The sequence below is a fragment of the Mytilus californianus genome, unplaced genomic scaffold, assembly GCF_021869535.1.
Source record: "Mytilus californianus isolate M0D057914Y unplaced genomic scaffold, xbMytCali1.0.p SCAF_11, whole genome shotgun sequence".
Lineage (NCBI taxonomy): Eukaryota > Metazoa > Mollusca > Bivalvia > Mytilida > Mytilidae > Mytilus > Mytilus californianus.
The window spans coordinates 28,709,935-28,736,373 of NW_026262593.1; the positions used below are offsets into that span (position 1 = coordinate 28,709,935).

The following is a 26,439-nucleotide window of genomic DNA, read 5'->3' on the forward strand; positions in this document are numbered from 1 at the left end:
CAATTCTTTGGAAAACCATTCAGAACTGTTATGGTAATTAATTTAAGAGCTGGCCTAATCCTCTAGAGTTTTCTCATTGCAAGCTCATATCAAACGAGCTGTAAGAGGACACACTATCAGCGCATTTTCAATCCAATATTTAAAAAGCTAAACGAACACTAAATAGCTTGATAGCTGCCGAACTACTGCATGGGAACAATAGGCTTAATCCAACATCATACCTAGAGCTGTTTCATGTATACGTAATACCTATTCTGATATACGGTTTTCTAGTGCTGTACAATGCTGAAACGAATTACATATCTTAATGGAATTCCAAGAAAAGACGATTAAACAGATACTGTATACCCCAATCACATTAGCACATTGAGCTTTTTACGTCCTGTCTGGAGGAGTTATCAATTTAGAGGATCGTATACACAAAATTGTCTTCGGCATTTATGACAGATAGTTCAGTTGGAATAGACATAGCACATGAATGTCTCCTTGATATCTTCCCCCTCATTTGTCTTGCTACTGACCAGAATTTTAATAGTTATATAAAAATAGCAAGTTATTAAAACTTATAAGACTCCTGTCAATGTATAAGCTCTATCCAGGTCACGACATATTCGACAATCCTCCAAAGAAGTATACATTGCAAAGAATAGTGAATACATCAGTAGATAGACTAGAAGTTACTAGATAAGTAATGTAAAAGACATTGACAAAACATACAACCGTCTGAAGCATCTAAATATGAAGAACTATGCAAATGTTCAGCTCCATAAATCATTGGCCAGTGAACAGACTTCGGCCAGAAATAAATAATTGCTCGGTATTATGCGCATGTTAAAGTAAGGGCATGTTCTTTAACAGCTCAGAACACGTAACGCTCCCAATGTGTTATGTACCAAATATCTAAGATCTGAATTATGCTTCATGGTAATAAGTGTAAGGTAATATATAGGCAAACACCCCTTTGGATTTTGTAGCCAAATTATTTTACGCAGTAAAAAAGAAATTTCAGAATTTACTGTGTTTAAAATACTGTAAATTTCCGTGTACAAAACTAAACAATTAAAACTTTTCAGACATCCTTCGTTACAACTAAATGTTGTACACAGTGCACTGAGAGGTGAAAAAAGTGATATTTATAGTTTGGCAATCATTTGTTACTTACACAATTGCACTCCCTGTTAACACTAAAATACCAAACAAATACCAATTAACATAAGATATTTATACGTAAAATTTCAATCTGATTAGATATTTAAAAAAATTATTGCGAAACTTCGACAATGAATTAAAAAAATATATATCTAAAACTAGAAAGGCATCACTCTGTCTATGAACATGGGGAAAAAGCAGTTCCTTCTGGGTATGCAGAAATAAAATGAATAAAAGAAGAACTTTGTTCAACGTGAAAATGCACGTCTCCAAATATATCACGGCTTTATTCCAAACACGGCTTAATTACACCTTAAGTGCAAAAAATTGATGGATTTTTTCTTATATCATTTCAAATTTTGTTGTTCAGAGAAATAACAATATATTTTGAGTTTTTAAAAATATGTGTTACTGGGCGCAACAGTAAAAAAATCTTATTAGAACACATTTAGTTACGGGTGAATACATTAAAATATGGAAAATACTGAAAATACAAAACCTTTTCTCGTAATACTGGTCAGATATTAGTCTGTAGAATTTTGTTTTTCTTCCTTAACCCCATGAACGAAACGTGTATTATACAGTATTTGAAAATATTGTATGTAAACATTGCATAAAAAATTTTAAGTATCGAATACAAGCAAACAACCAAACATTAGAGGAAAAGTAATATGTATTATCACTGGATACTAAATATGTAAACAAATAAGTTGCAATGTATCGATAAAGAACAAAAAGCGCACGCAGTTTTATTAAGACCAAACATGTATGACAGTGTGTAGCACACAATTAAGATACATTGTACTAAAATAGTATTTTAAGGTTCATTATTACGATTTAACACTTGGAGTTCGGTATTTTTGCTATTTTACTTTTTATTGAAAAAAACTGGGTAGCAGCTTTGTAATAGATTGTCAATATAAATTTTAGCAATTTTTAATAAAAAGCAAGAAATATTAAAAGATGAAAACACATGGAAAACTACAATATGAAAAGGATAATGATGCTGTATGAATACAGACTACACAATCATAACATTATTATATAACATTTATCGAGCAAAAGTTCTATTATTTAACTTGGACTTCCCTATTTATAAATATCTGAGATTATAGAAAAAGATGAAAATTTAAAAGAAAACTATTTCAAGAATACTGATTTACAGTTATATCTTTTTAACAACAAATGCAGTAACTCCTACAACTGTTAAAACTCCTCCAACAAGTGGAAGCCAGTTGTCTTTCAGAAACGTTGTTTTTGATATTGTTTGGCTTGGTAGTTGTATGAACTTTTTGTGTGGATACTTTGCTCGGTATGTATTAAAAATAATGTCTTCCTCTTGATCAGTATCAATTTCAAATATTTCTAGCAACTTTTTTGTGTGGTCGTTCAATATATGGTGCGAAAATCTGCACTTCTCCATTTTACATATACCTACAAACCAATCTTTACATATATGTGTGAATGGGCAATGAAAATCACCTAGCAAGCATCCTTTGTGGTTATAGTAACAACAAGGACCAGTTACTATGTTGTTTGGCATCGAAACAAGTTTCTCCTTGCATTTCTGTCTATACATTTGCAGAAGGGCATCAAGGTTCCCGTCAGTAATGAACCCAAGATCAACAAGTATCTCTCGTGACTGATCGGTAACTAAATCGTGGTTCTTGCCGCAACTACCGTCGCATGGTTCATCACTTACAATATATTTTACGCAGACATGTGGATATCGACACGTTGCTATCGAGTGCTCCTTGTTGCGATTGTAATCAATGCATGGCACTGCAACAAATTTTATGTTCCTTCTGTTTGTAATCAGGTGGTCTGAAGAAAAAGAATGGGAAACAGCAATGTAGAGAAATATCTAAATTTGTTTTAATATTAATTTATAAATAAATCTATGAATGACTGTGACAGAACTATTCCTACAAAGGATCTTAAATGATATTGAAGCCATTCGAAATTTCGTGAATAAAATATAAATGTTCATGAAGTTGTTGTAGTATCGTGATTACTATTTATGCACGGAAATGTCAATTTGACAATAAAGTTAGAAATTAAAGAAAAGATCAAGAAAAAGAAGGAGAAGATACAAATGGGGCTCTTAAAACATAAGACAAATAAAATAGACAATGGCCAAAAAGAAAACGCGACGAAAAAACAAAAAAAATAAATTAAAAAAATACTACACAAAATACTAAAGAATGAGCAACACGAATATCACCAAAAGACCGATAATTCAGTTCAAGGTAAGCAGCTCTAGTTATGTAAATGTGGTATTATTCAGACCAGATAACGGATGTTATTATATCATTGATTATTTTCAAATATATACTTTTTAACATTTCTGCAAAAAGCAATGTGTCTGGTCTTTTTGTTTCAAAACTTTTTTGTGACATTTAAAATTAAATCGATTTACCTGTTTGGTCATTGATTGCTTTTGACAGTCGACCAATCCATTTTTCAGGAGGACTTACTGCAGGAAGGTACGTATATCTTTTCATTGTATCAGGAATGTCACATTCATCAAGTTTTAAGATGATTGGTTTGTATCCTCTTTCCTGAATGTGTATAGTCTCTGTAACGTTTAACTCAAACTGGCACCATTCACTAGCTCGGGACTCTTCTGATAGCAAGAACACAACTTTAACCGATCGTTCAATATTTTGAACAATATTGTTTACAATTAAATCTCCCGGAAGGAAGTCTCTTTCGTGGAGGCAGCATTTAAAACCTTGTTTCCGTAGCATTCTGTCTATCTTCAGAGCAATTGAACGATCTGGTTCAACAGTCTTGTACGATATGAACATATGAAATTCTTTATCTATTGGTAAAGTAATGGGGTCTATAGAGTAGAAATCAAAAGTTTCTTCTGGTGTGTCAAAGTTGTCGCTATAGTCCACATTCACGTTTTCCTCAGTCATTCTGATAAAGAACTGGAAAAGAACAAAACCCATTTTCAAGTTTTATTCATAAATAAAAGTAGACAAGTGTCGATACAATAATATATACATATCAAGTTTTGAAAGATTTTCCAATAACGCCAAATTCCAAAATGGACAAAAACATGAAATCGCCACTACATGTAAAAGCAATCTAGGTTCCTGACTTAGGACAGTTCGACAAACATTTGACGGGTTTAAACTAGTTTTGGACCAATCAACCCTATCTAAATCTAATTCAGTGAAATAATAAAAAGAACATACAGAAAAACGTCCAATAAACGGAGTTCAGGAAAAGCACGTTACACTCTTGCATATATATTGTAGACCACAACAAAAAAAACTTAAAAGAGAGAAAATATAAAACAAACAAAAAAAGAAACAAAAGTATTCAAACCATATACATTTTGTAAGTGGAATACAGCGTCATATAATGATTGTTGTTACTTAAAAAGTACTCATCCTGCTGACATAAATATCATACTATCTTACAATATAATATCTTCATCATTGCTGCTGAATAGATTTCATACCTCAACATTATGAATAGTCCTAGTAATCACGATCTTGAGTAATGCACAAAGTACATTTGTATATAATAATTTACTTTTGTTTAAGAAAATCTTACGATAAATTGTTTTGTCGTTTTTAGGCATAATATAAATTTCCTAACCAAATAGTTCACAGAACAACTCTTAAAGTATACTGATTTTTGCTGCACTTTAGTAAAAAGCCTAATAAGAATAGTGTGTTTCCGTTCATCTTACCTTCCCTAATTTGTCATTCCTACCCAAAACTTTTTTTTTAATTTCTAAACAAGCACTACTATTTGTATTAAAGTTAGACTGTTTCCCGTGTTTAAACCAGTGAAAATCTTTGATAAATAAAATTATTTGCTTACCTTTCTGACCTTATTTTTTCTGCATGCTTGTGGAACTACAAATTTTGTTATTAGGCCTAAACAAAAAGCTACATCAACCAGACTCCCTGTTCTGTGTCTAGTTAATGATTGATTGAACGTATTCTCATGTATTGGACATTTTAAGATACATATAATAACTTGCGTAAAAGAAGACTATGATAATTAAAATATTGATAAAAGTTTCTCCGCAATGCGTTTTTATAGGTATATTTATGACCTTTTTATGATTTTTAAAATATTGAAGACAACCAATAAAGCTCACTCATTTACTTGAGCTTACTTCTTGAACTTTTTCTATGCACATTTACACGGTTTATCAATGTGATCATAACATGTAGTGTAAATTTACAAGAAGTCCAACGTCATCATGTAACAAGAAGCGAAATGGTCCCACATTTATCAAATGCAAATCTGGTATTACAAATAAAACGTTTATTCTTCGTTTAATCAAGCAATTATGCAAGAACGAAATACAGAAAATATCACGACCTTACCTTTGGGGTTTTATCTACATCTACCTCATTATAGATACGTTGATTCATTCGAGAAGATTATAACAATTTTGCCCTCAAAATCGATTTGGTCAGTAAAACTCCGTTTGTCAAAATACACCCAATAACTGATTCAAGATATTTGCCATTCTGACCGACAAAGCATTATCATTTGTATATGTAACGAGAATGTATGCATTGTTGAAATGAGAAAAATGTATCACATGACAAACACAACATATGTTTCAATTATTGGTCGATTTTTCATTAGAGAAAATTCAGCCATTTAGAATGTAAATTACAAAACATAAGCAGTACATACCTAATGATATCCACAGTCATTGATCAGAATTAAAATTACCTAAATCTATAAAGATAAATTAGATACATACATGCTAGTGATCTGTATATCTATTTATAGAATATTCAACCACAGTGACTATGAAATCGTGAATACTTTCGGAAAATGAAACCGAAAATGAAACTATCTATTCTGTTCAATAAATCCACAGCGACTTTGAACTTTAAAGTTCATCATTGTACGGTAAATCCTTTTTGTCACTATAAGTAGTTCATTTCAAAACAGCAGAACGGCTTCCTTAGAATTTGAATTGACGCAGTAGATTTCTGTTTTCCGTCAAGAGTGCAAAAGTTTTCTAAAGACTTAGCATTATCGTCCCCATACTCATGATAATGATAGTACAATAATGAAGTACGGAAAACAAATTGCTTTCATACTACCATTGAGTTGGTGCTGCTAGTGGCGAACTATAAGTCATTGAGGTACCATCCGCCCAGCATCCAGTGCTTCTTATTGGAGGGTAGGGTGAGGAAATAAGGGGAGTCATCCCGAATGCCTGGGAAAATAAACGCTGAAACACAGAGTTCTCCCCCAAAAATAAACACTTAATAATCGAATTCCCCAAAAAATCATGTAAAGAATTCCTTCTAGGATCCCGAAAATTCGCTAAGTCAAGTTAACATTTGACATTTTTAGCCATTCTATTTGGGTCCTCTGGTTGTCCTGCTCTCAAACGTATTAGAATTTAGGCTTTTCTAACTTTAGTCACTAGTATACTTGATAAAGAGTATTTAGAAACGCATTTTACATGTTTTATGCACAAGGAAATCGTTTCGCTACGATATCGACCATCCCATTGACAATGTTTCTGTGTCATTTTTATCTGTAACAGTATTGTTTAAGGAGTTATCTGGTAATGTAAACAATGATCAACAATATTTTCAGAAGACATTTATATATTATCTACACAGAAAGGAAAAACTCAAATATCATGCACGTTGATTTTAGGGTTCAACGACTTTTTTTTTAATGTGGATGTCTAGATTTGGCGTCAACGCGATATAGCCTTTATGTGCTGACAATTACCAATCAATCAATCAATCAATCAATCAATCAATCAATCAATCAATCAATCAATCAATCAATCAATCAAGGTTTAGTCCCCGAAGGTACCATAAGCTCAATTGTCAGTGCTTTGGTACTGACATAATATATAACATATTTTGCTAACATTACTCGCAGATAAATTAAGAAACTATTACGAAACTAAGGGTTTCTAACTGCTTAATGCGGCAAAGTTAACCTTTGATGAATTTGGCTGTTCTACGTAGGACCCTTTTGATCATATAATTCCCAAAGCTTTTACGCATTAATACATCCCTGACTTTCAAATGTGATGATTTGCCCATTATTTCTGATAAGGGTAAATCCAGAAAAACGCTTCGGACGCACAAAATTGATAAAGTGTTAATTTCATATGTTTGACGTTTGACCTTTGAATAACGTTTGATTTTGTCAGTTTTAAGTAGTAGTAAACTCGTAGTAGCCAACAATGCATTGTAGTTCGATGAGTCGATTGGTCAGTTTTCAAGGCCATGTTTACCTTCTATTTGGGAAATTACCATGTAAATAAAAAAAAAAGAGTCAGTTTTAAGTAGTAGTAAACTCGTAGTAGCCAACAATGCATTGTAGTTCGATGAGTCGATTAATCAGTTTTCAAGGCCATGTTTACCTTCTATTTGGGAAATTACCATGTAAATATATACTGACGTCAGGAAATCTAGTGGACCAGACTTGTTAAATTAACTTCTTCTAAAAGGTTACCAATTCCATATTTTTATTGGATCTTTGAACATTGTTTTATCGGTATAAATGTTGATCTTGTTATCAATAAATTAAATACACTTATACTCAAACTATTGTCTGGAAACCAAAATGTCTTCGGACGACAAATGTCTTCGGACGACGACGCAGACATCGCCAAAAAAAAATTTTGCGGTCGTATAACAAGATATGTCTTAAACTAAACAGACTTGAACACTCGGACTTTGGACACGAAGAACAGCAACATAATACTGTTTTTGTCTATTGTTTGTAGAGATTTAGTTTTTGAATTTATACACCATAGCATAGAAATTTTAGACTTAAGGTAAAAGGCTTTGCTGCTGCGTTTTATATCGAATCAGTTAAAGTGCTACAAAAGATTGCTGATATTAATCAAGCCAGATCAACATAGAAATATGTCTTTTGGTATTGCTTTTGACCTTGACCTTGTAACTTATACTTATTTTAATTACACTCTTGGTATATTGATATGGCTTGAAACATTTATCGCAAAACTTTGACTTCTACCAAATCGAATAAAAATTATGATTTCCACCAGGTTTAAGTGACTGAAACTTTAAATCTGTTTTTTTTACTAATTGTACAAATGAGATTTTAATTTAAGACAAAGAAAAAATGTTTACGTGATTTGGATCTACTCGAACCAAGTTTGACCGATAAGGTAATTTATTTAAGTTCAACAGCTGAATAAAACAATTCGTTTAAAAACTACCGCATTACAATTTATGGCTACACTAGTTTAACGACTATGAATTCTGACGCTACTTTCAAATTGTCATCAGGAAAAGAACAGTAAGTGTTTCGCTTGCTCGTCCTTTCTTCTGTCATCCTTAGAATCGAATTCCTAAGGGAAAAATTCATAAAGCCAATAATTCTTTATGTAAAAAAAAAATCAGAATTATGTGTTATGTATAAACATATTTTTCAAATTAAATTCAAGTTAGATAATAGACAAATTGAAATGAACATATTAATCCATTTGAATAATTAATTATACCCGAAAACCAGCTAGAAAGAAAGAAATGTCAATATTTTTATTTTATTTTGATTGAATAAACTTAAATTCCAGATATAAAATCCTACATGAAAATTTTGACTTTCAAAAATCTCAATATGGAATGAAGAGTTATATCATGTTTTACACTTTGACAGAGTGCCAGTCATTATGTACGCACCGTCGAAATTGTTTATTTTAAACATAGGAGATTTTTGTTAAAAGATTCGAAGCTGTTTTTTTTTACTGTTTTCATGCCTTTTTTATGGGAACGTTAATTGTATTTAAATTGAAATTGTATAATTTATAAATAAGATCGGTTAATTACTGTTCTTTGAATACTACTTATCATTTGTAAGTTCCTTCCTGGTATGCTGAAATAAAAATTTGTCCAACGTGAAAATACGTTTCCAAATATCTCACGATTTCCTTACACCCAACGTTCAATGGATGTTTTTCATTTTTATTTCAAATGTTGTTGTTTAAAGAAATAACAATATATTTAAATGTGTCTTTTTAAATGTTTGCCATTGAACGTTACGCAAAGAACAGTCAAACAATCTTATTGCAATATATTTAGTTTCGGGTGCAACGACAAAATTATTGAAAATACAAAACAATATTTATTAGTTCTGCTAGAACTCTTAGATCGGTACTATATGTTTGTTTATTTGTTTATTTTGTGATTCGTGACGATCTGATGAGTCAAACCTTTTCTAAATAATTTTTAAAGTTTGTTCTTATGTTCTCCTTTTGTACAATTGTCCCAGGTTATAGAAAGATCTCCCAGAAACATGCTTAACATGTAAGTCTGCCAAAATTCTCTTTTTTTTTCATATGAAACGGAACGCGTAACAGACAACAGCTTGAAATTATTGCATACACTAATATCTTATAAAATGGTTAATACCGTTTACCAGCAGACAACCAAACATTGGAAGAACATTTATCTTTATTATCACATGATACCAATATCATAAAAACAAATTACTGTAGATGAAGTACAGATTTTCTTACAGCAGTTGCAATGTATTGATAATAAAATAAGCGCACAAGGTTCTATAAGGATCAAATGGTCGAGGTTCTACAATGATCAAATGGTCGATGTTCTACAATGATCAAATGGTCGAGGTTCTACAATGATCAAATGGTGAAGTCGTGTGCAAACAATAAAGAGTATACTTAAATCATATTTCATGGTTCATTATTACAATTTGACACTGTAGAACAATACGGGTAGCTATTTTCAATGTAGATGTGATATCTTTTCAATTTAATTCTTAGTGTAAAAACAAGAAATATTAAAATACGACTACACATTTTTTTTCATTAAACATTCAAATGGAAAAAGATAAATATATACAACAAATGGCTTTATTGATAACTGTTTAATCTTTAATGCTATTTAAAACAATTTATAGTTTAAATCATTGAATTGGATAAAGTTTAAAACTTATCACAGAAATAAACAATTATGAATAATAAAAAAAAAACAACACTGAAAGTTAAAGACGACCCTAGCACAATAAATGTATCTTCAGTAATGCTTGAGGCCAAAATATTTTATAGTCCAGAACCTGTTACAAACGTTGAATACCTGATGAAAACAAAATGGACATTAAGTATAGCCAAGCAAAATGCAGACAAGGAATCAGAGATTTTATATAATATCTTTCCAACAAATATAGGTAAAATAAATAAATAAAAAACAAACAAATCATATATGGTGTATAAATACATAATCATAACATTAGTATATAACGTTTAACTGGCTTCTATTATTTAACTTGGACTTCACTATATTTATTGAGATAAATATCTTACATCAAGGAATATTGATTAAGAGAATTATAAATTATAGAAACTGATAAACATTTAAAGGAAAATTTTTAGAAGAATACTGATTTACAATTAAATTATATCTTTTTAACAACAAATGCAGTAACTCCTACAACTGTTAATACTCCTCCAACAAGTGACAGCCAGTTGTCTTTTAGGAACGTTGTTTTTGATATTGATTGGGTTGGTAGTTGTATGAACTTTTTGTGTGGATACTTTGCACGGTATGTATTAAGAATAATGTCTGCCTCTTGATCAGTATCAATTTCAAATATTTCTAGCAACTTTTTTGTGTGGTCGTTCAATATATGGTGCGAAAATCTGCACTTCTCCATTCTACATCTACCTACAAACCAATCTTTACATATATGTGTGAACGGGCAATGAAAATCACCTAGCAAGCATCCTTTGTGGTTATAATAACAACAAGGACCAGTTACTATGTTGTTTGGCATCGCAGCAAGTTTCTCCTTGCATTTCTGTCTATACATTTGCAGAAGGGCATCAAGGTTCCCATCAGTAATGAACCCAAGATCAACAAGTATCTCTCGTGACTGATCGGTAACTAAATCGTGGTTCTTGCCGCAACTTCCGTCGCAAGACTCATCACTTACAATATATTTTACGCAGACATGTGGATATCGACACGTTACTATCGAGTGCTCCTTGTTGCGATTATAATCAATGCATGGCACTGGAACAAACTTTATGTTTCTTCTGTTTGTAATCAGGTGATCTGAAGAAAAGAATGGGACACAACAATATAGTAAAATATCGTTAATTATTAATTTATCAATGAATCTATGAATAAATGTGACAGAACTATGTCTACAAAGGACCTTAAATAATATTGAAGTTATTAGAAACTTCCTCAATAAAGTTGTTATAGTATCGTGATTAATATTTATGCACGGAAATGCCAATTTGAAATTAAGTTAGTAATTAAAGAAAAGACCATTACAAAAGAAAAAGAAGATACAAATGAGGCTCTTAAAACATAAGACAAACAAAATAGACAATGGCCAAAATTAAAACGCGCCGAAAAGGCGAAACAAAAGTCAACAAAACACTAAACAAAAAACTAAAGAATGAGCAACACGAATATCACCAAAGACAGAGGGTTCAGTTCGCCAGGTAAGCTGCTATAGTTATGTAAATGTTGTATTATATCATTGATTTTTTTCAAATATATTCTTTTAAACATTTCTGCAAGAAGCAATGTGTCTGGTCTTCGTTCATTTTGTTTTAATACTTTTTTTTTATGTGACATTCAAAAAAAATTCGATATACCCGTTTGGTCATTGATTGCTTTTGACAGTCGACCAATCCATTTTTCAGGAGGACTGACTGCAGGAAGGTACGTATATCTTTTCATTGTATCTGGAAGGTCACACTCATCAAGCTTTAAGATGATTGGTTTGTATCCTCTTTCCTGAATGTGTATAGTCTCTGTAACATTTAACTCAAACTGGCACCATTCACTAGCTCGGGACTGTTCTGATAGCAAAAACAAAACTTTAACAGATCGTTCAATGTTTTGAACTATATTATGTACAATTAAATCTCCCGGAAGGAAGTCTCTTTCGTGGAGGCAGCATTTAAAGCCTTTGCTCCGTAACAGTTTGTCTATCTTCAGTGCAATTAGACGATCTGGTTCAACAGTCTTGTACGATATGAAAATATGGAATTCTTTATCTATTGGCAAAGTAATTGGATTCATAGAGAAGAAATCAATAGTTTCTTCTGGTGTATCAAAGTTGTCGCTGTAGTCCACATTCCCGTTTTCTTCATTCATTTTGATAATTAACTGGAAAAGAACATAATCCATTTTCAAATTTTGTTTATGAATAAAAGATGCCAATTGTCGATACAATATATATATTTATGTCAAACTCTAAATCATTCGTCTAGACCATTTGAGACGGAACTTAATACAAGAGACTACCAAACAGCTGTCAATAACGCCGAATTTCAAAAAGGACATAAACATAAAACGCGACTACATGTAAAGACGAGCAGTGACAAAGTGCCTGACTTGTGACTGTTGGATGAATATGGGACTGGCTTAAACTAGTTTTGGACCACTAAACCCTATGCCAATCTTAATCAGTGAAATATCAAAACGTACATTCTAAACCGTCCAATAGAGGTTTCTCGATTTGCTACGTATCAGGTCCGGTTGGTACGTAACTCAACCGTTAGTGTTGTTTTGGAGGTATCATTTAATGCCTGAGATTATTTTTTCATCACGATAAAATTAAAGAAATCGAATTGCATGTCTGCAATAAAATAGCTGAACTTTTTACTTGAACACGATTTATCCGTTTCTAGAACACTTTGTTTGTGATTCAATATGAGATTGTTAAGTTAATGCACAAGTGCATGAATCAAACAAACCTTACACGAACTGAGTTGACATGCCCTTCATATTCTTGATATAGATTTACGTTTCTGTTAGTTTTAAGTGTTGTTTTTGTTTTGTTTATATATCGAAAAAAAAAAGAATATTTTCTTATACATAAATTTGGAATAATTAAAATAATATCTATGAAAGACTTTCTAAAACACGCGTTACTGATGTTGTTAATTGACGTTAACTTGTCAAAATTGTGTTGATTTCTCATTAGTTCTTGCACGATTTTAAAATTAGTTATTATTATCCAAGTAATCTATTTCGATCATTATAGCAGCATTTTTTTGGAAAAGATGAGAGATATTGGAATTCATATTGGGTGAGAAAGAGGCAATCTTCTCATTTATTTTCAACGGCTATCAAAGTAAAATGAAAACATATTGAAAAACAAGCATTCTGAGAGTATTGCATGGCAATACATAGTCCCCTACCGGGTAAACATTCATTATACTGGAACAAAATGCTAACTTGTTCTATAACTTGTCATGGTGTAAACAAAAAGAAAATATCAAGTCAATATCTTCAAGCATGACTAAAAACAGTGTGGAAAACTGATTATATGAGTGAATTTTTCAAGTCCAAGGACCATAACTCTGCACAAAATTATCAGACCGAAACAAAAATTTGAACTTGATCTGTAACTTGTCATGATAAACCTATATACCAATTATCAATCAATATCTTCAAGCATGATGAAAAAAAGTGTGGAAAACTGATTATATGAGTGAAAAAAACATTAGATATGATTAATAGTTCTCTAAAATTAGATATGATGTAATACAATGTATATTTATTTTCAAGTTATAATCAAATATAATTAATAGTTCCAAATATTATATTCTTTCATTTGTCACAAACTAATATAGATTTGTAACTTATCTATAAAATGTCAACAACTTTTATCTATACACAATGTAATGTAATGAAATATATACCTTAATAAAAATAGATTATGATCTTTCACTTCATAATTTTTTTTTATGCATACAGCATTCAGAAAATTAGTTTATACAAAATAAAAAACACTTCAAACAATTAACCAAAGAATGTCTTTAAAAAAATGAGTTATCTCTCTTTGTACAGAAATATGGTTTAATATACAAAATGTAGTACTTTAACATTAGATAGGGACCATGATAACTCTGGACTAAATCATCAGACCGGAACAAAATTCGAACTTGATCTATAATTTGTCATGATAAAACTATATACCAAACATCAAATCAATATCTCCAAGAATGAAGAAAAAAAGTGTGGAAAGCTGATTTGCCGGACTGACGGATTGACAGACGGACGGACGGACAGACAGACGGACGGAGTGCAAACCTAAAGTCCCCTTCGACTTCGTCGGTAGGGGACGAATAAATATTTACTATTCTGTTGCCGATGAAAATAAACACCAATGTCTGGAATCATTAAATAAAAAAGAATTCTTGTATAATTAGAGTAAATTGCACTGATAGCCGTGTTCTTAAAATAGTTTATAAGCGTATCGTATTATTTGATCCTTTCTTCTTCGTACTTTTATTATTAGTAAAATTTCCCATACATGTGAACTACGTAACTAAGTGAGAATATTTAATTGATTTTGCATTAAAAATGCAAAGAATTGATAGTTGTTATTGTATTTCTGACTATTTTTTAGAGACTTGCACAGACGTTTTTTTCCTCTTTATTTCGGTATTTTAAGTTAGATGTAAGACTTTACGCGATAAATTGTATTTTATACTCATTTCATCATTAATACAATTATTAATCAGGTTAATTTTAATGTTAAAATGGCTCATGTTCTATAAATGCCTACCCAAAAAATTCAAATCTATTCATTCGATATTGTTATAATAATATAACAGGCAAAAATTAGATAGAATATATATGTGCTTTATATCTTAGCTTCTCTTTGCTTTTGCACATTCCGGGGGGGGGGGAATCTAAATTACAAATCGTTCGTGCGATGGTTGTCTGAAAGCAATATTGAGTACACACAATATTGCTTGCTATAAATACGAAAAATATCCATGTAAAATTAATACCAAGTTGCAGCTAAAAATCCTCCAAATAATCTTAATTATAATTCATAAATCATACGTTGATATTAAGTGTAAATAGAAATTATTTTTAAAAGGTCAGTAACAGCTTCCAGTTCGTACTACGGTTGGTACGGTAGCAAATCGGGAAATCTCTAATAAAACAGAGTTCATACCCTTCCACGTCTACTCTTTGTTTTTGTTAGACGTATTTCTATGTGTATCCATCTGATGAGTTAAGCCTTTTTCAACTGATTTTTATAGTTTGTTCTTATTTGTACTGTTACACCACTGTCCCAGGTTAGGGGGAGGGTTTGGCACCAACAAACTAGTTTAACACCGCCACATTCTGAATGTATCTGTCCCAAGTCAGGAACCTGTAATTCAGCGGTTGTCGTTTTTTGCTGTGTAATATATTTGTTTTTCGTTCATTATTTTGTACATAAATTAGGCCGTTAGTCTTCTTGTTTGAATTGTTTTACATTTGTCATTTCGGGGACTTTTATAGCTGACTATGCGGTATGGGCTTTGCTCATTGTTGAAGGCCATACGGTGACCTATAGTTGATAATTTCTGGATTGATATCATACCACAACGTAATAAACAGTCATATGAATCCCGATCTGAACAATGCACTTTGTATATAACTAATTTTATTTTATTTTAAAAAATAAGATAAATTGGTTGGTCGTGTCAAGATATAATATGGATTTCCTAGGTAAATCGTTGAAAAGACGTCTCACAAAGTATACGTATTTTAGCCGCTTAAATTTAATGCCTTATAAAAAAAAATACTGTTTCCCCTGTTTAAACTAGTGAAAAAATTAAAAAAAATTATTCGCTTACCTTTCTTACCTGTTTTTTTCTGCATGTTTGCAGAGACAGATAAATTTTTTATTAGGCCGAAACAAGAAGCTACCTTGCACTGTTTCTAGTTAATCTTTCATGTACAAAACTTATTCTCATGCATTTGACATGTTTAAATATTAATAATTACTCGCATAAAAGGAGAGACTATATGATAGTTAATATATTGATAAACGTTTCTGCGACGTTACAGTTATTTCTATGATTTTTATAGAATTTATAGCACATATAAAGAAGGGGGAAAAGTCACTCATTTACCTGAACTAACTTCTAGAACTTCTTCAATGCCCATCTACGTTTATTATTTGATCATAAAAGCTATGTAATGTAAATTTCCAAACAAGCCACGCTAATTTCCGAAAAGCCATGTTAATTTCCAAAAGCCCAACATCATCATCACAAGAAGCGAAATGATCTCATATTGTCCATTCTTTCAAATTTCTTGGAATTGACATTGATGAAATTTTAAGCTGGGAGGATCATGTTGATCGTATATGCAAGATTATCTCATCTTAAATATCACTTTTGTTTAAAATTAAAGTATATTTGCCTATACACACAATACAACTATTTTATAATGCATATATTCTTCCATATATAGACTATTGTAGTTCAGTTTGGGGAAATTTATTACAAAAAGATTCAAATAGAATCATAAAACTTCAAAAAAGAGTAGCAAGAATTATACTTGAATGCGATATTTCTGTTCCATCTAATTTTATGTTTTCATCTTTAAAATGGCTATCTTTTACAAAAAGAATAAAATACCAACAATCAATTCTAATGTATAAAATTGTAAATGGACTAACACCTGATTACTTAACAATGCTAAATATTAATGATGTGCAACACCACAACTTACGATCTGTCTCTAATAATGATCTATTTGTTCCAAGACCAAACACAATTTTTTATAAAAAATCTTTTCATTATTCTGCAACAAAGGTATGGAATAATTTACCACTCAAAATAAAAAATTGTCGAAATGTGGAATTATTTAAGAAACATTGTTATAATTATTTTCTTGAAAATTCTATGCAAGTCGAATAATTTGATTTCTTTCTTTTATTGTAAGAATAAGAAAATTTAATCAAAACTTTACCAATTATTGCCATTTATTGCCATTTGTATGTTTGAATGATTGAATTGTGTATATACTAGTAATATATATTGTATTTTAAAGTATGAATCGAATGTATGAATGTTAACTGTATACATGTATTTTGTTTGAGGGCCTCAATGAAAATTAGACTACTTCTATTTGAGTTACCCTCTTTAAATAAAGAATTTATTATTATATATTATTATATTACCTAATGCAAATATGGTATTACGACTTCAAAGTTTATTCTTCGTTAATCAAGCAATTTTGCAAAACGAAATAAAGAAATTATCACAATCTTACCTGTGGGCGTTTATCTGAATCTATTTATTTATAGATACGTTGATTTATAACAATTTTGCCCTCAAAATCGATTTGGTCAGTCAAATTCCGGTTGTCAAGAATCCTCCCAATAACTTATTTCAGAATATTTGTCCTTCTGACTGACAAAGCATTGTCATTTGTATATGTAACAAGAATTTAGCAAGAAATGTAAATACTCGTAAGAATGCATTGTTGAAATGTGTACAAGTTATCACATGAAACACACAACATGCACAACATCTGTTGGGTGTTTCAATTATTGGTCGTTGTTTCAATTTTAGAGATCAATTGGCCTTACAAAGTGTTAATTACAAAATATAAGCAGTACATACCTTATAATAACCACAGTCGTTGGTCAGAATTAAAATTAATAACGTCTATAAAGATAATCAAATACATATCTATATCTATTTATAGAATATGTCACCACTATGAAATGGTGTATACTTTCTGAAAATGAAACCGAAAATGAAACTAGCTATTCTTTTTATTAAATCCACAACGACTTCGAACTATAGACATGAATTTTCATCATTGTATGATAAATCCTTTTACAACAGTATATGTCACTATAAGTAGTACATTTCAAAACAGCAATCAACTGCATTTAATTGACGCAGTAGATTTTTGTTTTCCGCCAGAGTGCAAAAGTTTCATTTGTTTTTTTAAGATACAATATCGACCATTCCATTAACAATGCCTCAGTTTCATTTGTATCTGTAACAATAATGTTTAGGGAATTACCTGGTATTGTAAACACAATTTACAGAACACAAATACATTATCCACAGAGAAATGAAAACTCACCATTTGGAAAATTTAATCATCATGCACGTTGAATTTTGTGTTCAACCACAATTTCTTTTTAATGATTAAGTCTCTATGTCCAGATTTGATGTTGACGTGATATATATATATAGCCCTGTTTTATGAAGTAGCGTAAAACAAGCACCAACCAATGAATCAATCAATCCAGATTTGAAGCCTTTACTAGACCTAGGTTGATACCAGTGGACTGTCAGTCTCCGAGGGTATTAATTGCTCAGTTGATAGTGCTTTGGTACTGACATTATTTATAACATATTGTTCTAAAATTCCTCGCTGATAAATTAGAAAAGTATTATGGAACGAAGGTTCTAAACTTCTGTTTTATTTACGACCCTTTACAATGCTCTTCAACGTCTTTCTTTATTTGGTCCTTTTTCTCTTTTTTTTTTTTTACTCAGACTTTTTTTTTACTCGAGCGTCTGGCGTCCAAAATTTTAAGCCTGATATCTATGATGAGTTTATGTGATCATATACTGAAGTGTTCATGCATTTATACATCCCTAGCTTTGAAATGTTTATATTTGTCAATTCCTGATTATGGTAAATTCAGAAAAACGCACGCAATTATTGAAGTCTTAATTTCATTTGGTAGTAAAAATAAAACACTGAAGCTTGGTGTTGTATTACATTGTCAATCTACTAGAAGTCGTATGATAATCTTTACTTTTAATATAACCTTTATATTTCATATTTTGTGTTTATATAAACTTATGTGTTGTCATTTATAAACAAAAATGTAAAAGTGATACAAATACACATTAAGAGAAAGTGAAAACTACATTTGGTTTTATTTCAAACGTTTTATGAGTATAGATAACAATAAATTGATTATTTATTATTTAATGTAAAGTTAATCCACCATTTTCTACATAAGGAAATGCCTGTACCAAGTCAGGAATAAGACAGTTGTTTTCCATTCGTTTGATGTGTTTGAGCTTTTGATTTTGCCATTTAATAAGGGACTTTCAGATTTGAATTTTCCTTGGAGTTCGGTATTTTTGTTATTTTACTTTTAATACTTTGATTTTTTTTATCTATTCTATTAAAGAGAACCAATGTTTTAATAACAAAGACGCTTACAAACAATGTATATAGTAGGGCGATGACCATTTGATATCCTGGAGAGACCAAATGATTTGTTTGAGGATTTACTATTCTTTTTCATCTATGAGTCTTTTTTCACAAACAAATATTTTCACTTTTGTACACAAATATTTTCTGCATTTTTGGTTGCAAAATATTCATTTTCATCCTGTCTTATGGAAGGTTATTATTTTTCACCTCTGACCAGGCCATGATATTAATTTTTCTTCTAAAAAGTTATTGCAATGATGGTCATTTGTCACTCCTTCAATAGATTCTTTTCGTACGTGTACCATTGTCTTCCCATTATGTATATTTTTCTCTGACAAGTCATTATATTTTTCAATCTTTCTACAAATATTTTATTAGAAATAAAACTATAAACGTAAAGAGGTTTTAGCTTTGCATGTTTTTATCTTCTTATCTAAAGTGATTATTCGGATTTTTAATATGTATATCATTGTATGTATATGCCAAATATCCGAAGGGTGACGGTAGAGTAGAAATATGGTCACTTTGGTCTCTTCCGACCGACAGTAAAAACCCTTGAATAAATGGGACGTCCGTTTGGATGTGCGGGATGTACAAGTACGCAGCCACGTCCGGTCAAAATAAGGAAGTTAAATCCTATGTGTCGTGTAAAGAGAGTTCACCATTTCTACACGTTATGAATTCTTGCAACAAATCTTTGAGGGGTTTGTAGGTGGTCTGCTGCAAAGCAAAATGTATATCCCTATCCAATATACCCTCATTTCCAGCGGCAGTCAAAATTTGTCATCGATTTTCATTTGATTGATCATTAAATTCAAATAATTCGATTCTGCAACGCCAATCGAGGTAGCGAGTGGGAAATAGAAAAAGCCCCGGAAGAAAAATGGAAAATGTCAGCTAACCATTTCTCTATACCTCAGTGAACTGTGAGGTGATAATGCATGTGAAAATATTCTAACACAAAAGCAATTTGTTTAAAAATAAATCATTCAAATAAACATGAAGACCTGCATTCAAACTGTAAAATTAAATTAAAAAAAAACTGTTAACACAGAGATATGTCTCGCCTATTTGTTATTTTGATAATGCAAATATTGAAATTAAAATAGCAATACTTTATTTATATGTAAGTTATGCAAATATTCAAAGTCAAGGAACCATGACTGAAGGTACAGGGCTAAACAATCTCCATGGAAATGAGATGTGCCAATACTAATACAACTGTATACCAAATACCAAATACCAAATATTCCCTTTAAACAACTACAAACATTAACTTGTACACTATGTAAAAGTTTCAAAGTCAATGAACCATAATGAGGGTGTGGGGTTATATAATCTCCATGGAAATGAAACTTGCAAATGCCAATACATTTGCATACCAAATATCATTGACTTAACATTAGTGGTTCATCTTAAACTGACCTAATCACAACTAATACATGTGCACTAAGCAAACGTTTCAAAGTCAATAGACTATGACTGAGAGGGCGGGGCCAAATAATCTCCATGGAAATGAGATATGCCAATGCTTATACAACAGCATACCAAATATCATTTACCTACCACTAGTGGTTCCCCATAAACTGACCTAATCACAAACTAATACATGTAAACTAAGCAAAAGTTTCAAAGTCAATAGACCATGACTGAGAGGGCGGGCCAAATAATCTCCATGGAAATGAGATTTGACAATGCTTATACAACTGCATACCAAATATCATTGACCTACCACTAGTGGTTCACCATAAACTAGACCTAATCACAAACTAATACATTGTTGACGACGCCGGCGCCGCCGCCACCGACGCCGGAAACAGCATACATATTTCTCGCTTTTTGAATCCGTCAAGGCGAGACAAAAAACCAAAACAATGCATATGGGTATGTATTTTGCCCATTATTGAAGGCAGAACGGTGACCTATAGTTGTTAACATTTTGGTCTCTAATGGAGAGTTGTCTCATTGGCAATCATATCAAATCTTCTTCTTTTTATATATAATTACAGATATGAGACCTGCTTCATACTTATACAGAATCAAACCTGCCAAAAGTAGACTCAATGAAAACGCATATTATATTTTAAAAAGACCCGTTCACCTTATGATACAAATACAGTTAGAATTGAAATATCAACCACACAAATAATTCCGTATACTGCATCTCATTAATTTGGTATATATTCTACCCCTTATATGGTAGGACAATGAAAAACATATTTGTTCATGAAAGCACGATAAGAACTTGTCACAGTTTTCAAAAACTAAACAAAAGTGTTTTTTGTTAGTACAGTAAATCTACATTTTCTTTACCAAAACGACAGCGACTCCAGCTGATATAAGAACGCATGCAGAAACAGACAGCCAATTTTCTTTTAAAAACTTTCTTGTAAATATAGATGCTGACATCGGTATAAACTTTTTGTGAGGATATTTTGTACGGTATGTGCTTAAAATGAAGTTCGCATCTTGTGTAGTATCAATGCCAAAGATATCTAGCAAACGTTTCGTGTGATCATTCAAAATACCATGAGAAAGAGTACAGTTCTGATTTACACATGTACCAAGAAACCAGTCTTTACATATGTGAGTAAATGGACAGTGAAAATCCCCAAGCAAACATTCCTTGTAATTATAATAACAACAGGGACCTGTTACCACAGCGTTCGCCATATCAGCTAGCTTTTCTTTACATTTCTGCCTATAGGTTTGCAGAATGGATTCATAATTGCCTTCAGTAATGAATCCAAGGTCAACAAGGATTTCTCTTGACTGATTGTCAATCAAGTTATGATTTTTGCCACAACTTCCATCACATTTATCATCATTAATTATATACTTTGCACAGATGTGTGGATATCGACATGTGTCAATTCTGTGTTCTTTATCACGATTGTAACCGATACATGGAACTGGAACGAACTTAATGTTCCTTCTGCTGGTTATAAGGTGATCTAAAATATAATGATGAACTGTTTAATATAAACATATGATTTTTGATATCGTGATAGATTAAATTTGGCAAAATTGAGATCTACATTTATCTTGTTGATATTATTAATAGTAATACAGTTATCTATAAAAAGAAACGGAAATATGTAGCTTTGTCATCAAAATGAACACTGAAAACGTCGATAAAATTGTCAATAAAAATCTGCAGTTATGAGGCCAAAACTCCGGCTGAAAATTTTCAATCTCCAGTTGTGACTTGACAACTCTGTCACATTACATTTAGATATCGAATACGCTGTAATCAATGAATTGGGTAAAACTGAATATTCAAAGTAATACACCAAGTTTCTGCATTAACATTTTACAGTTTTGATCTTTTAACACATTACATTGCAAATGTATTCTAATTTTGAGAAAAAAAATTAAGTGACGGTTTGTTTGATTATCTTAAATGAACATGTTTGATAAACTGTATATTGCTCTTGATATCTTCTCCCAAACATGGAAAAAGCAGTTCAAGTAAATACATATCTTCCTTTTGATATTATAACAACTCAGAAGTCTGTCAAAACTTTATAACTGTATCAGCTGTAAACAATATCTGCATATATTCAAATTATTGCAACTGTTTTTGATGAGTATGATTTTAATGCTTTTGAATATATGGCGGAATATCCATAATTTCATGTTTTGACCATTTTACGAAATAAAGATATTGGCATCCTTAACAAACCTTTAAACGTTGTGGGTATTGTAAAATACAAAATTCCATATTTAGTAAGTGAGTAAAAAAAAAACAAAAAACAAAACAAAAAAAACAAAACAAAAAATGAAATGTTCCGCAGGGCGCAGCTTGATATCACCGCTGTGGTCGAACCCTGAACAGGTGGGGGCAAGTATGGACACAGCATTCTAGCTTGATACAGCTCTGAAATTGGATTGTGATTAAATATTTGAAACAGCATATGTTTCTGACACAGAATGAATGTGATCTAAGAACAAAATTTGGAATTGGACATTTACCTATTAGAGTTCAATATCCAAAATCTAAAAACATGGTTAGATTCAGCATATCAAAGAACCCCAAGAATTCAATTTTTGTTGAAATCAAACATAGATTAATTTTGGACCCTTTGGAACTTATATATTAATAAGGACCAATTTGAAAACGGGACCCAAAATTTTAAATTTAAATACACAGTTAGATTCGGCATATTAAAGAATCCCAAGAATAGAAGACTTTAATAAATTAAACCCCATTGAAATTGGTTTAGAAATAAGCAATTTATACAAAGTATTAGAAAAGCATTGTTCTTGGCCCCTTTTTCCTAAACAGTTAGAGCCATAACCCCAAAAATCAATCCCAACCTTTCTTTTGTGGTATGGAACCTTTTGGTGCAATGTCTTAGAGATCCAGAGACTTATACTCAAGTTATTGTTTGGAAACAAAATGTATTAGGACAAAGACAACGTCATACCATTATACGACCATAAAAATTTTGCGATCGTTTAAAAAAAGAGTAAACGAAAATATTACAAAAGCGACAAAAAACACCATATTTACCAGTTTCATCGTTAACTGCTTTTGCTAGTCTACCAATCCATTCTTCTGTAGGTTTATCAGCTGAAAGGTATGTATATTTTGTCAACGTATCTGGCAAGTAGCATTGATCAAGCTTTATGCTGATTGGCTTATATCCTTTGTTCTCAATATGAAATATTTCTGTCACATCCAGCTCATATTTCCACAATTCACATGCAGAAGAGTTTTCTGACAACAAGAATACAACCTTTATAGAACGTTTAATAGTTTGGCCAGTATTCCTCATTATATTTTTTCCAGCTAGGAAATCGTCTTCGTCGAGACAGCATTTGTACCCTTTACCTTGTAACAATTCGACTATCTGTGACTCCACTGTCTCGATCGTCAGCCTTATACACTATGAACATATGATATTTTTTATCAACTGGTAAAGTAATTGGTTTAATTGAGCCGAAATTTATAGTTTCATCAGACTTGTCATCGCTCTGTTCTGGCATTTCAAAAGCGATTTAAAGCAACATTCACGATCTGAAATATGCAATTTGCATTAACTGAGTATGTTTCAATCTTGGCTAATCAACATAAAGATATTGTACTTATAGGTTTCTAGACGAGTGAGAATTGGATATCGCTTGATGTTCATAAATATCTTAGAGAAATGAATGCTTCAGATCAAATTCAATGTGATTTCCGATATAATTAATATTTCCAAGAGCATAACTCGTTAAAAATATTTGATCAACAATTATTTTTGAAAGTGTCAAAGACAAAGCTGATATAAACCTATGATATAAGTTTCATACAATTCTGACAAGAATTGTACACATGAGAGCGCTAACAATGCAATTTTCCATATAATTAATATTTCCAAGAGGCATAACTCTTTAAAAAAATAGTTGATCTGCACTAATTTTCGAACTCATCAAAGACATTGCTGATATAAACCTATGATATACATTTCATAAAATTCTGGCAAGAATTGTACACATGAGAGCACTCACAAGGCAATTTTTCCATATAATTATTATTTCCAAGGGGCATAACTCTTTTAGAAATAATAGATTGGAACAGATTTTCGAACTCGTCCAAGACATAGCTGATATAAACCTACAATATAAGTTTCATAAAAATCTGGCAAGAATTGTACACATGAGAGCGCTAACGATGCAATTTTGCACATAATTAATGTTTCCAAGGGGCATAACTCTTTTAAAAACATTTGATCGGCACTAATTTTCAAACTCGTCTTAGACATTGCTGATATAAAACTATGATATAGGTTTGATAAAAATCTGGCAATAATTGTACATATCAAAGCGCTAACGGTGCAATTTTGCACATAATTAATGTTTCAAAGGGGCATAAATCTTTTTAAAATAATTGATCGGCACTGATTCTTGAACTCGTCCGAGACATTACTGATATTAGCCTACAATATAAGTTTCATAAAAATATGGCATGAATTGTACACATGAGAGTGCTAACGATGCAATTTTTCATATAATTAATGTTTCAAAGGGGCATAACTCTTTTAAAAATATTTGATAAACACTGATTTTCAAACTCGTCTTAGACATTGCTGATATAAAACTATGATATAGATTTGATAAAAATCTGGCAATAATTGTACATATGAAAGCGCTAACGGTGCAATTTTTGCACATAGTTAATGTTTCCAAGGGGCATTGCTCTTTTTAAAATAATTGATCGGCACTGATTTTTGAACTCGTCCGAAACATTACTGATATTAACCTTCAATATAAGTTTCATAACAATCTGGCAATAATTGTACACATGAGAGCGCTAACGATGCAATTTTTTATATAATTAATTGTTTCCAAGGGGCATAACTCGGCCAGTTTATTATTATTATCTAAATTAAATAACGAGAGTTGATATCAAGCGATATCCAATTCTTGAGAGTTGTTAAACCTATTTCACTTATGGTTGACACTCTCTTTGTGTTAAATTCCGTGAATTGTTGATCTAGTCTTTTGCACATACCAGTATGACGTCACATGTCCTGTTCCGTCGGCAAACTTTAACATCAGACATTTTAAAACTTTTTGTACGCTCCAGAATTAAACAAACTTTACAAAAAGAAGGTTTTCAGGTGAAAAGTGTGATTGTTTTGTATATAATTGAAGAAATCACATATGTTCGTTGCCATGAACGAAATGTTCATCATCTTAACCTTTGAATGTCACCAATTATCTAACGAATAGCCAATGGAATGACGTAATATCGTCTCATGATGCTGGATACGCCAATCAAATAAACGCAGTTTTCGTATCACTCCGTGCAGTGTGATACGAGAAATGTCTCTTCATGCAAGAACTAGGTAACATGCCAAACCAATAAAAGAATAGATTATTATAACTGTGTAGCACTTTTTTTTTATCAGCATAACGATAGCAAAGATATTTAAGGAGTTCGTTATTACCTTGGTGTAGGCTAATTTTTCTGGTCCTATCTTTTATTTTCCTCAATTGACAAATGGTAGTCAATCGTTTCCGTTAACTCTATAATTCTGAAATCTACATATTTATTTGTTTTTTAAGCACCGACCATTAATATTTTCTAAGGGAATGGAGCATCGATTTGTTATGAATATAAATTGTTAGATTCTAAATTTTTGGGAAAATATAGTTTATTTTACATTGGAAATGAAAAGAAGGTTTATTTCTATCGAAAACTATTTGAAAATAAAACCAAAGTAGCTGATTAAAGCAAAAAAAAAAAAAAAAAACTCGTTCCTGTATGTTTTTGAAAAAAGGAGCTCATTTATTCAAGTTGAAAAATTGTATGTCCCTAGAAGAAATCAAT

General features: G+C 31.4%; 2 protein-coding genes across 9 annotated transcripts; both read right to left on the bottom strand.

Annotated features, from left to right (window-relative positions):
- Positions 1-1,867: 1,867 nt before the first annotated feature.
- Positions 1,868-17,670, bottom strand: LOC127719855 (uncharacterized). 7 transcript variants are annotated; one of them, XM_052226191.1, is made up of 4 exons: positions 17,196-17,525; positions 11,774-12,290; positions 10,830-11,219; positions 1,868-2,583 (listed from the first exon to the last, which is right to left on the bottom strand). In XM_052226191.1, exons 2-4 carry the CDS (start codon positions 12,276-12,278, stop codon positions 2,315-2,317), a joined length of 1,164 nt encoding a protein of 387 aa, XP_052082151.1. In that variant the 5' UTR covers positions 12,279-12,290; positions 17,196-17,525; the 3' UTR covers positions 1,868-2,314. The 7 variants fall into 7 exon arrangements, with proteins under 7 accessions (XP_052082151.1, XP_052082152.1, XP_052082153.1 ...); XM_052226192.1 differs by having other exon boundaries at positions 1,868-2,631; positions 10,878-11,219; positions 17,196-17,522; XM_052226193.1 differs by lacking the exon at positions 10,830-11,219 and having other exon boundaries at positions 1,868-2,973; positions 17,196-17,521.
- A 1,097-nt stretch (positions 17,671-18,767) lies between these two features.
- Positions 18,768-26,170, bottom strand: LOC127719859 (uncharacterized). 2 transcript variants are annotated; one of them, XR_007990509.1, is made up of 4 exons: positions 26,057-26,170; positions 23,635-24,141; positions 20,710-22,072; positions 18,768-20,543 (listed from the first exon to the last, which is right to left on the bottom strand). XR_007990509.1 is itself a non-coding variant. In XM_052226199.1 (3 exons), exons 2-3 carry the CDS (start codon positions 23,897-23,899, stop codon positions 21,417-21,419), a joined length of 921 nt encoding a protein of 306 aa, XP_052082159.1. In that variant the 5' UTR covers positions 23,900-24,141; positions 26,057-26,170; the 3' UTR covers positions 18,768-21,416. The 2 variants fall into 2 exon arrangements, 1 of the variants encoding a protein (XP_052082159.1); XM_052226199.1 differs by having other exon boundaries at positions 18,768-22,072.
- Positions 26,171-26,439: the final 269 nt, after the last annotated feature.

Coding starts and splice junctions, on each gene's coding strand:
- LOC127719855 (XM_052226187.1), bottom strand. CDS start 5,555: ATGAATCAACGTATCTATAATGAGGTAGATGTAGATAAAACCCCAAAG. Junction 4,086..5,507: donor ATGTAGATAAAACCCCAAAG/GTAAGGTCGTGA, acceptor GTTCTTTTCCAG/TTCTTTATCAGAATGACTGA. Junction 2,974..3,568: donor AGCAATCAATGACCAAACAG/GTAAATCGATTT, acceptor CTTTTTCTTCAG/ACCACCTGATTACAAACAGA.
- LOC127719859 (XM_052226199.1), bottom strand. CDS start 23,899: ATGAGGAATACTGGCCAAACTATTAAACGTTCTATAAAGGTTGTATTC. Junction 22,073..23,634: donor AGCAGTTAACGATGAAACTG/GTAAATATGGTG, acceptor ATTATATTTTAG/ATCACCTTATAACCAGCAGA.